Below are 12,802 nucleotides of genomic sequence, written 5' to 3'. Positions count from 1 at the left end.
AATTACATCCCCAATAATGCACCATATCACAGCTAACTATCTTATATCATATTAAATAAGATCTCTCCTAGACAAGATACCACCAGACAAATACGACCAGAGTGAAAATCTTCCCAACAGAGTTCTGCACTTTCCAAAACATGTGTGTTGAAAGTAGTGAATCAGGTCTATATCACTGTAGTCTAAACTATGTCTGACATTGATTTAGTACATCAACATGTACCAAAAGACAAAACCTGTACATCTCTACCATCAACTACAAGAAGAGAACATTTGAGATAATTGCTAGCTTCACCACTGTACAAGCCCTCTAAGAATAGACAGTGATTACCTCAGATTGAGCTGAGAATACCACCTTTCGTTTGGCTTTGTTGAAGTTGTCAATAGCTTTACAATAAACAAACTAATGTCAGTACATTTGGCCTCCAATTTATAATTATGGCACTCACTCTCCCTGGATAAACTAATTTTCCAATATCTATGTTGATGACTTTTATCTACTCAGTTAAAACATTTCTTATTTACCACAACACAATGTTACATTTCTGAGCAACCTTTCAGTCTGGGACAACTTAGCATTTGAACTTCGCTGAGTACTCTCGAGGCCCAAAGGCATGTAACTGATCATGTTATTTTCATCACCAAGGCCAAAACCATGTGTGTCAGTGCTCTACTAAGTTGAACTACCTCCATATTTGTGTAACCTGCCTGTAAGACTGTTAGCTAACCATTTCCCAATCATTAAATCAACAGTTGAAAGTCAAACAAGATGCACTTCTTCAATTAGTATGTAAAGGCTGGTTTGTTGACTCCTCTTACATTTGGCTACTGGAAGAAATGCATGTTGTTTTAAATGTTTTGTCACAATAATGACAAAAGTTGGATTAACTTGGCACTAATGGTTTCACTGTGGAATCAAAACACGGCTAGGACAGGTCATCCACTAACTGAACAGATAATCACAACACGATACATCCTCCTCCCAATAACTATTCTAATTTTGAAACAAACATTACATTTAGAGTATATTTATTCTGATTTACTGGGCTAACACATGTGAAAGCCTAGGTATTATGTTTGACATTTAAAACAAAAAACAATTTACATGAAATGTACAGAATTTGCTGAATTTGCATGTCATCAAGTTTGAAAATGAATGTTCAGGCATAAAAATTCAGTTACTACCGAGCAACAAAGATTTCATGATAATTAAAAGGATCAGCTACTTCTGGTGGTCACAACACAACATTAAGTCTAAATAGAAGATTTTACACTTGATAAGTCCTAGATCCATACAACTGAAAATAGTCTAGCTCTAGAAGGACATAGATGACAGTAAATCTCTCTCAAACCTTTCCTTCCACTCTCAGTCTCTGTGTAGTTGTAATACCCTAATGATATGTACTTTTATTATTAAATGTCTTTCATCAAACTGCAAGTTTATATATAGGCCAGCTAAATCCATTGATTACGTTGAACACTATTCTACTACATTGCAACTACTCAAACGGAAACAAACATGTAAGGCAAATTGCTCCTTAGCTTGATGGATGCCAATTATAATATCTGCTAAAATGTTCATAAACAGATCTATTCCTCTTAACTTTTTCATTTCGTTGAAAGCAAATTTTTAGTTGTAATTAAAATAAGCTTTTTTTGTGTGTTGGTGAAATGAAATGTTCATAATCAACTGTAGTAGTGTTGTGTTGGACTTATAAGTTATAGTTGATGTTAGGAAATTGTATGGCATGTATCATAACAGCCGAAATGTATTTGAAATAAACACAAGAAAGAAATCAATCTATGTAAATGGTAAATGTATGAAACTATGAGTGAAGTGAATTGAGGCAATCGTAAATCAATTTCAGTATCCAGGTTGGCATTTGGTAGTGAGACAGCAGCAGCAAGACATATGGCCTGCTTTTAACAGTTAACAGTCTGCTATCAGTATATGCAGGGGACTTATTCACACCCTATTGCCACTCATAAAAATAGCTTCTTATCTGAAATGGCTGTCAACAACTTGTGGTATTACCATAGTACAAAATCTACTTCTAAATAAGCTGACAGTTTTTAATTCAATTTAAGTACACATCAAAATCAAGATAATTACATTAACTACTTAGAATATTCCTACTTCAGTTGGAATATTTTTTTGGATCATGGAAATTACAAAAATAGAATCATCTTTTTTTTGTTCAAATCTTATCTGATCTTTGACAAACAAGTTGACTTATGGACAAGAAATGGTTGTTGGTTCAAAAGAGGGAATGGAGAATGTCTGCTACACGGATACAAAAGCTTAAACTTGACTTTCACACTTTAAACTTGGTGAATACCAAAACCTGATCAACTGACCATTTTATAATTATATATATCACATATTTCTCACAAATCTGAATTCCGTTAATTTTTTTTGCTAAAACCAACACCCTGATGTCACATTTTGATGTAGTTGAGCCACAATTGTGGTATTTCATAGGCCTTTGGTGAAATGCCACTACATGAATTAATAAAGGAACAATTTTCACACCCTCCCAATGCCTTATTCATGGCTTCAGTGGAAAACATCAGGAGAACAAAAAGATGACTGAATGCAGTATTGTTAGTAGTACTATTGAGAGTAAACCTGCTTTTCATTTGGAAATAGAAACAGTGTGAATGTTTGACAATGCATATTGCTATCCCAGCCTTACAATTTAACACTCCATATTATTAGATGACAGTCTTTTCACACTTGCCAATTGTATGGCTTCTCACATGCAGGTGTGCTTCACACAAGAAGTTCTAGTCAAGCTGTCACTATTTGCTTTTTTTTTGGTAGTTACACATGCTTGCATTAGTGTGAAGAGCGGACATTTTGTTTGAAGATGAAAACACACTCTATAGAAAACCAATGACAGAAATGGAAGAAAATTAAAAAAAAGCGGGGATATATAAAAAATTATTTTGTGTTGGAATAATCCAATCAAAGTAGTAGCATGATAAAGACAGAGTCAATTTAGTATTAACTGTGATAAAATGTGTCAGTTCCATAGTTTGATATCTTATACTCAGAACAGTTTTAGAATGATCTCAACTACCTCACACAGCGACTTCTCTATATATAAAATCATCTTGAGGGAGATATGTTTCACAGACTTGTTTTAGAATTAACATATACATTACTGCTGGCTAATTTACCATATGTGAATCACCAACACCTCAAATATCTAGCTAGGCATCATCATGCTCTTACTCATCCACACACATAATACTGTTTTGTTTTTTTTGGAGGGAGAGGGGGTTTTGAAGATGAAATTTTTGAATAACAAAGCACATAACGAATTTGCCATCTGGTTATGTGGATGCATATTGTAGGTGTCTATGTATTTACATGGTATCAACTAACAGTGGATTAAGACTAGACCTTCAACAGACTTCACCAACCACACAAATAGAGTCAGCTTGGGTTACACTCAGATATGTCCAAGTGAATAGGCACATAGAGTTGAAAATTGTCCACCAATACAAGAACTAATATTGTGTTTGCAGAACCTTCACTACATAGTACCTAGTCATACAAATTACAATTTACAAACTTTTATTCCTTCTGTACCACCAGGTGTGTAGAAGTTCCTGCTTTCCTGTTTGTTTGGTTACCAGGTATGTTCACAGAGTTGTGAAATATTGCCAATGATTCAACTTAACTTATATATATATAATATATAATAATATTATATATATATAATAGTTTGATTGTTATAACTTGACTAATTTTGAGTATTAATAAGTTGAAATGTACTCACAGCTGTCTAAGATTGGACAAACCAGCAAAGGCATTATGTGGTAAAGCACTGATTCTGTTTGAGTTAAGATCCCTGCAAGACAAAAATGACAACATAAATTTATATTTTAAAAAAAACACATAAATAATCTGACAGTAACTATTATATATTGAATATATCACCAAAGAGATTGAAATATTATATTCAAAAATCGAACATCATAATTATTACATTGGAATGAAATTTACAGATGCCCATACGTCAAATCGTTCAAAATATAAAATATATTTTGGACGACGCAATGATAGCAACTGCAATTTGAACTGGGAGATATGACACCTCATTTATTAAGTGGAGTTCACCGGAAAACAATATTTACGTATTGTGTCAAAGATTTAATTAAAAACTACTAATAGACCGGTCGTTAATTAGCCAGTTATGACATTCAATTGTCATTACACGGACGGCAGCACTGAATTCGTCACTAGATGCACTCGGCATTTTGTCACCCCGGAAGACGATTTTGCGCCGTTACATTTAATTCATTCGTGTGCTTCCAGAGCCGGGTATCGAACAGCAACAGACCCGTTTTTTTAATGGTAAATGTCATTCAGGTACGAATATATTCTGGGGTGACATGCACGATCGACTGACAACTGGCCAAACGATTGAACGGGAACGGGAAAATTAGTCTACAACTTGCGCGCACTCAAACGCGAATGGATTGGAGTCCATTCACATATTTGCTTCCATATAATTTTGACATGAAACCATATAAAATGATTACTCCTTTTCGGAGATATCTCAAATGCTTGTTTCCTCAAAAATGTGTATCGAGACAATTAAACGGGTGGTCCTATGTGGTCATAAAATGTTCCGACTGTCAGGGCCCTTTGTACACTGAGTAGTAAACATAGGCAACCATGGACGGCTTGATTAATATGCAAGTACTACAAAAACACCCAAAAACTGTCGCCGAAATCTCGGAATGGTGAACGTTATCATCCACAAATCCAATCATATAATACGTTTTAATACTAAACCAATGGGTAGTTAACTCTAGATATGTGAAAATTTGGGTAAAAATCGGTAAAATGTTTGAATGAAATGTCACAAGTTTACACAAGTTAAACTCTTTCAATGCAATGTAGCGTAGACTGTGCTAGGCACAGTGTACGCTATTCAACACTCAAACACTGGAATAGGTGACCTCTTAACTTACAACATTTCCGTCCAAGCTGGGATGTCCCTCGGTAGCTCCGTAAGATCTCTGTCACTACAATCTACCAATCCTCCAAGACAGGCGCAGTTCTTCGGACACAAAATATTCTGGGCTTTAGATCCCGGGCACAGCAGCAACCCCAAAATAACAAAAGCCGTATAGAAATACAACAACACCGCCGCCATGTTTGTTTCAGCAAGCCAGGCTGGCTGTAGCGGGGTTAAAACTCTTGAATACTCCAATGATCGAGTCCTCTTCACGGCTCTAAAATCCAAGAGAGAATCATTTTGAAATGTCAGACTCTCAGCGACTCACTTTCTGCGATGACCTAACTCGCTCACATCGATATAACGTACATGTGAGTACTAGCTACTGTCACTATATTCTTTGCACACGAAATGTGAACCTCACCACCCACGTTTTCATACACTCATGCATAAATTCCGAAGCGAATGCTCCGAGTTGATTGGACAATGAGGTGATCACATGATTAGCAATCAGCGAAATGTACACAAGTAGGAAATGCGCCCGCTGACAATAGTCAATCAAATGCAGCAAAGATGAGGTGCTATCTCTAAAGAAATTAACTTTTCTCCCTCTATTTTTCAGTACATGTCTCGATGACAAATCGTGAAAACGTATTGAAAATCGATTTTGAATGATTATCAAGTGAAACAACATTTACAAACATTGACCGATACATGTAATTTAACATTTACGCAGAATTTGTTTTCTGCTACATTTTTCCGTTTTGTAGCAAAAAATTCAGAATTATAAAATATAAAAAAAAAGTTTTACGAAAATCAGCTAAATAACATCTACGCCATAATTGGAGAACCTGAAACCGTCGGACCGTCTTATGCAAATACAGTAAATTGACAACCACCAGGTGTCCGATTTCATTTCTTCGAGTGTGAGTGACGTCACAAGACTTTGTTGGAAGATAATAGACGTTGAAAATAGGCAATTAGGGAATTTGACACGTGATGTGGAGATAAAGTCCTATTTAACTGATCTTGGCCGACAATTTGAGGCAATCAAGTCATCTCAATGAAAAGGCCCCAAAAAAGACGACGAATCGATCGAAGGGTACGAAGAGTATCTCTCGGTTGACCATAAAATCGCGTAACTGTAAAAAAATGTTGTCGGCAACACAACTAAAGCTAGACCGTGCGTGACATGAATACAAATTCTTTCTCGCTTTTTTCTAAGACTGGCCAACTGATTAATGATTGGTTGATTACATTTTCAAATGTCAACCTGGCAAGGAAATCACAGGGTTGTACATTTTGAAGAGCTTAGAGGAGGAAAATGGATGGAAAAGTGAACGGACATGCGTGGAGGGTATTCTCTCCAATCGTGTACTTCATTAGAGGTTAGACGTTAGACTCAAATAGTTGGAGTGCAAATCTTAGTACGTAAATCTGCCAAGTTTATTAGTTTTCCATGGTCAGTGAATCATTAAGTTGCACAGGATATTAGATCGAAGATTCCCTTTAAACCATGTCATCAAAACACATAGGTAGAGTATTATAGAGGGAATATTGCTCAAGGAGAAAGAGTGTGGATGAGTAACGATGATGGGGGTAGAAGAGAGGTGGATATATACTAGTGTGACGGAGTGGAGAGATGTTGAGGGATAGAGGGGATACGGTTGGGGGGGGGAGAGAGTAAGGAGGAATAGAGAAAGTTGAAGATTACTATCAGCTTGACTGAGATATAATCATGAAATAATGCAGCTAAGACTTATGAAGAGTGACAAAGAAATATTATTTATACAACATTTTGTGTTCCCCTTTTACCAGATTACATTTCCAAAGTTAAATACATGTAGTTATGTCTGATCGAAATGGGTATGTTTATTTCCATCTGTCCACCTATCCGACACAGTATCAAAACTTTTGAGAGTGTGCAGCAATTACACGTTAAATCTTAACTAGACAGGTAAATGTAGAAAACTATCACACTTGACCACAATGACATGCAAGTATGATTTCAAGTTTGATATTTATACGTATAACGAAAACAGTTTAAGTTCACCGGGGACGTTGACAACATGAAGCTCGAGGTAAACTCAACAATGTATTTCAGTCTTACCGGAGGATAAATTTGACGAGGTCACCACTTCTCAACTTCTGGAAAATTGGCTGTGTAATTATAGACAACGTGGAACAACGTGGACAGCAAAAAAGGGAACGTGCCAAAAATGACAAATAAACATCAAGAGTGTTTACATGTAAAAGTAGTCCTTCTTTCAATAAATGCAGGCGGATAACAGGGCAAACACGGAATTGTTACAAAGTATTCATTTGTAAAGTTTACATTGTAACACTTTCAAGTAGTCAGTTTTCCGATGATGAGTTTAAAATACATCGATGTAAAACGCTGATTTTAAACGGTGATACATGTGATTAGAGATGAGTCTATATAACGCCTTATTTGACTATGGTATAACATAGCCATCAAACAATCCATGATACTTGGACGTCGGAGATGCGATCACCTGTACTTGGAATTTACTAAGAAAAGGTCGATGCCTGTCCATGACCAGAGGCAGTAGATATCCACAATCTATGTTGAGAGGCAATCCATTTGATAGAGATAAGATTAGCTTAATAGCTTGTTTTTTTTTGCAACGTGTATTTTAGAATTTGAGGGAGAACGAATCGCAGTCTGTTTGACTTCAAAACTACCCGAAGTGTTCTATAAACAAAGTTGACGGTCAAAAATCAGGTTTTCACAATCGAACTGAACACGCACAATTTAATTTTAAAAAAGTGTTGATATCACATTTAAAACAAATCATTGAAGGGTCATCGGATAAGAATGGCAGTAAATCGGACAACAATAGACAGCATTGGGTTTCGATTTGTCACTAGTATTTTCAGAAAGTTAAATCGACTGGAAAAATCGCGGAGGATAGAGAATGCGTAATCGCCAAATAGCGGATCATTGTTGTCAGGTATTGCATGATGAAGGCCCAATATCAAGTGTGTAAGACAAGTGACGAGGTTTTAGAAATTCACAGATTTTATAACATGAACACAAAGATTTATAATATTTTTCGACATCGAAAATTTGTTTGTGGAAAGTCAACGTTTAATTTTACAGACAAAGATCCAACACGTAAAATTGGTGTGAAGTATCGTGTATGACGGGCTATATCAGTTGAACACGGTGACAAAGGTGAAAACATGATTTATTAGATTTCCCAATACTTATGGTTATTGATAACATTCTCTTAAAACTCACATAGGTATATAGGTCTAGTACATGATGTCTATCTACACACAAGTACAACAACAAGCACGTGGTGAAGAACAGAAATAATATCACTTTTTACAACTATGGCATAGGCCTAGTCACCATTGCATTGTACACCTTCTCAACGGAAGCTGTTGAAATTTTGACAATTGTTTTTCAGTGACCAGGGTTCAAACTTGTTCACATCGATCATCCGCTCAACTGAGTCGGTCTAATTCAGTTGTCTTACACGCTGCAAATACCTGCAACACTGGGCAATGTTGCCCAATACTGCCTATGGTCAACGGACCAGTGTACATGGAAGACCCTCCCCGATGCCCTCTCAAATTCCTCGACACGACTTTGGGTAAAATCTGAATGCATTAGACTAAATCTCTGGGGACAAGTTTGGGTTTGATAAGACTACAGTTCTATGTGTAGAAGAACTTGACTAGACTAGGGCGATTTGTTTTTCACGGTGCTGTTATGCGAAAAAAGAAACCCTTTCTTTATAATACAGAATTGGTTTGATCAGAATTGTATGGATGTTGTCGCCTTACAGCGTTATCCCCCTGGGGTGCACCCGTAAAGCTTCGTTACATCATACATCTCCACCCCGTCTCTTACCGTACTTCTCGTGAACGCCACAGACCTCAGTTGGTGGTGTCTATTTCTCTACCATGTCAATTTCAGTACGCATGTATCTGTTTGAAACGAATCGCTTGAGAGGTAGACTATAATGGTATAAGCTTACGATACGTCAGCCATGTCACTGAATGGAACGGAATTAATCCACGTTGATCGACAAACTTGCATTTAAATATTCACGTACAGTGTTATTTCTCCGCGCTCACTGATAGATAATAGCATGTGTACCTCTCACCTTGATACTCGATCATTTATCTATGCAGGATAGGCCAGTAATCAGCGATCCAGTCTTCAGTACAGGACAGAGCGCGCGCACATGAATGAGTAGTGTTCCACCGACGGTCGACACTTGTAAACTCGTCGTCACAAAGGTGGTCGCGGAAAGGGGAGTTCGTGTCTAATGAAAGCGCCACTCGTCAATACCGGTGTTGATCCCTATGAGCGAAGAGTAAATATTGCAGTATTGAATTTTTACACTCAGGCAAACAAACCCATTTGTCATTGTCCATATCATGGAGGTTAGAGTGTGAAACACCGATACTTCATATCGTAATCACAATTTTCTTTAAACATCTTCCTTACCTTTTAAGATTGTTATCTAATAATCTTGTTACGATTCCTTATATAGATGACGTATCTTACATGGGTATATGTCGGAACGCATCATGATATACATGTACATGGTGATCGACAAATGCCTGCTTCCGTTCTCAATTGATTCCAATAAAAGTTTTCACCTACTACTTACAATTGTACTTTCTTTAAGCTGGATTTTTCACTTTAACAAAGGTCCAGCGGCTGATTAGTTAATTTTGTATGCTAGCAAATCAATACGTTCGGTGAAGAGGTTTCCAAGTATGGAAGAAAATTACGTGCCATTATTTTCCCGTTTTGGATTTCGGGAAAAGATGAAGGCCTGGTTACTTTAAATATTGAGCGGAACAGCTATAATTTTGTCGGCATCACTTATATCTGCTCTGAAACGTGATGCACAATGAAATATGCGAATTGCAGAGACAAACCATTGTAATCCTTTTCTGTGGAGCATTCGGGCACCACATGCAAACTTTAATGAATATATTGCTGTGAATAAGGCGTGTAGGCAACGACCACCTTCCCGCCAAAAACCCCATGAATACAATAAACAGCGGACAATACGGAAGATTTGCCAGAGAATGGCCTTTTCACACGGGATGAATATCTTTTCAAAAGCGCTTTGATTAGCTGCCTTTTAGAAGTATCTTTCACGCATAAACAAGTTGGTATAATTCGCCCTTTCTCTATAAAAGTTCGACGAAATTTCCGTTTTCAGTTAATTCCAGTAGTTCGGAGTATCCCCAACTTGAACTCTGTAGGAAAGTTTTTTAGGATGAAACAGTTGAATGTGTAAAAGTAGTGGGCAGACTTGCTCAAATTAACAACACTTAGGTTCGGTTTCGCCCAATTAAAGTGTGGCTAATTGAATGTGACAGCTATCCCGTCATTAAAGTATCATTCTGATACCCACTGCAAGTAAAAGAGCACTACTAATTGAAAGGGCCAATCGAGATAACCGTACTTCATGTACTTAGATTTTACCAATTTGAAAGACAGGCCACGATGTGTTGTCCGTTTTTTTTTCACCTGGTCGCGTGAGCAGCCATACATCAACTTTCAACCGTGTCTTAGTTACGGTAAATCGGTCGTTGAAAGGGTGTGAAAAAAACACCACATGTAACTTTAGTTCTATTCTGGCATATGCCATCTGTTTACTCATTACGCATTTAGAAAGTTTAATTTTGAGAGGAAATTGTTGTATTCTGCATTGTTTTCAGTCTGTAAGGAATGGCCAACAGAATATGACGACATACACACACATGAAAGTAAGGGACGCAATCATGTGTTCTGTAACGGGATGTTTTGAGGCCAAAGTTGTGACTGCTGTCTATTGACAACCCTTTAGGGGCAGTGCAAGCAGTGAGAATAGGGCCAAACTAATAATTAATTAATTATCCCTCTATTTATCACGTATAAAGCTTACACACTAGTAGAACTGATGGGATTACAGCCAAAACAGATCGTACAAAATGCAAATTGGTAAAGATCGCCAAGACGTGAAACAAAGAACAGCATTGGCTTAGGCAAATTGTCTTTTCAAAAGAATTCGATTTTATTCACACTCTTACTATTGTGTGTTCAAACTGTCTTTTCAATTCCAATGCTTCTTTCTAAGACAGCAAATGTGCAGTTTCACATTGTAATCTAGCCACTCCCCAATCACACCCAAGGCCATATGTTTGCAAATTCTACGTAGGTGTTAACAGACCTGTAAAGCCACATAATTTTCTTTCTACCCATTTCTCGCCTTTGGATTCTAACGACCACTAATAGCCACTCTCTTACTATGCATCAGTATCAGCCCCCAACGACCTAGCACACACCCCCTGTACACAAACTCTTGAGGACGGCTTCTGTCTTGTTGCAGTAACGAATTGCTAATAGGCCTTGAAGTACAAATAACACAGTATCAACTATCACAGCATAAACAGTCCAACATTTCTCAACATGTTTTATTACAAACTGCCAACTCTCTACCATTTGATATTTGTAAACCAATCCCCCACAACAATGTCGACATTACAAGTGTTTTTAGCGTCAAACGTTGATAAATTGGAATTTTGGGTACAATAACTCGCGTCACAATATGTAAGTCTTTATGCGATACACAGGGGAAAACTTTACACCCATGACTTTTGTTAATCGCCATTCATCTATACCGGGTCCCTTGAGAAATAAATACCACTACTGGTCCTACACGAATTACTAATAGCCTGTATGTATGTATGTATGATCTAGATATAGAACTCAACTGGGAAAAAAATGACACATGCTCGCAATATGTGTGCTGGAAGTGGAGTTATTCAGGGGACGGAATAGCAGGGGTGCTGACCAACATCAGGAGGGAATGTTGGTTTTATATAAAATACATGCAACATCACTTAAGTGTTGCGAACACCATGTTGATGTCCTCATCAGGACACTTGAATACCAACTTGTATGTTTTCCATAACATTTTCCCACGTCCCGTCCTCTTGCTATAAATGACTATGTAGCTGTTAAAAAAGTTATTCCAGCCTACAAACATTCGTAAAGTCTTGCAAAGTTTTAGGTTACCATGAAATAGATTGAAATCTCCAAGAGCTAATATTCCTATAGGGTAATAGTAATTAACCCAAGGTCGATGTAAAGGTCTGATGGGGGTTTTAATGAAAACTGAGTTGTTCTGGTTTGATGCACATTACCAGGTGGATATATCATATACGTCATTATCCATCGTATGACTGGTATATCAAAATGGATTCGATGTTGATGACAGTCACATTGATTCTTTGTTCTAGGGTTCATAATTCCTGCCATACTTGTCCTCTTCACCGACACCTCATTACAATTGTCATGGATATGACGTCCTGAGGCTTTGCTAACTTGCCGTTAAGAAAAACAAAAATCTTGAAACAGGACCCAAAACAAATGAGACGTCGTTAAGAATTACTGCTCACAACATCTTAACTTACTTACCTTCAGCAATAAAAGTTTTAGATGAATGTGTATCGTTAGGAGTTTAGGAACACACTTTGTTGAACGTGGTATACCAAAGCCCTGTAGTAATCAAACTTGGAAGTTTTTGGTCCGTTAGACAGGTGAGATGTTCTCTGTGTTGAAGAACCTGACCAACTCTCCAAAGGGAGTTCTTATCTGATGTAGTAATCTGGAGATGTAGATTTCAATGTTTTGATTGACTGTTGGAGTGATGTAGCAAATTCTTGTGGTGAATTCGATCCACCAATCGTGGTCTGCATTGATTGATGGCCGAGATAATTTGTCTGCTGATACCAATTAAAAGGTGAGCAATAAACAACCCAATTACGAGGAATGAGCCGCAGAC

General features: G+C 37.3%; 1 protein-coding gene across 4 annotated transcripts in view; it reads right to left on the bottom strand.

The window, feature by feature from the left end:
* LOC144434291 (uncharacterized) overlaps positions 1–12,547 on the bottom strand; it is a 41,403-nt gene extending 28,856 nt beyond the window's left edge. For 3 of the 4 annotated variants that reach the window (XM_078122995.1, XM_078122779.1, XM_078122919.1), the window contains exons 1-3: positions 12,436–12,547; positions 4,990–5,253; positions 3,789–3,860 (exon numbers count right to left, since the gene is read on the bottom strand). In XM_078122995.1, the coding sequence (XP_077979121.1) occupies positions 3,789–3,860; positions 4,990–5,174 (257 nt within the window). In that variant the 5' untranslated portion in view covers positions 5,175–5,253; positions 12,436–12,547. Of the gene's footprint in view, positions 1–3,788; positions 3,861–4,989; positions 5,254–9,628; positions 9,671–12,435 lie in introns of those variants that run through there. The other variant, XM_078122850.1, reaches the window with a different exon arrangement.
* Positions 12,548–12,802: the final 255 nt, after the last annotated feature.

The sequence above is a fragment of the Glandiceps talaboti genome, chromosome 1 (genome assembly GCF_964340395.1).
Source record: "Glandiceps talaboti chromosome 1, keGlaTala1.1, whole genome shotgun sequence".
Classification (NCBI taxonomy): Eukaryota; Metazoa; Hemichordata; class Enteropneusta; family Spengelidae; genus Glandiceps; species Glandiceps talaboti.
Note: the sequence above shows the minus strand (reverse complement) of the source record. Positions and strands in the feature narration are given on the sequence as shown.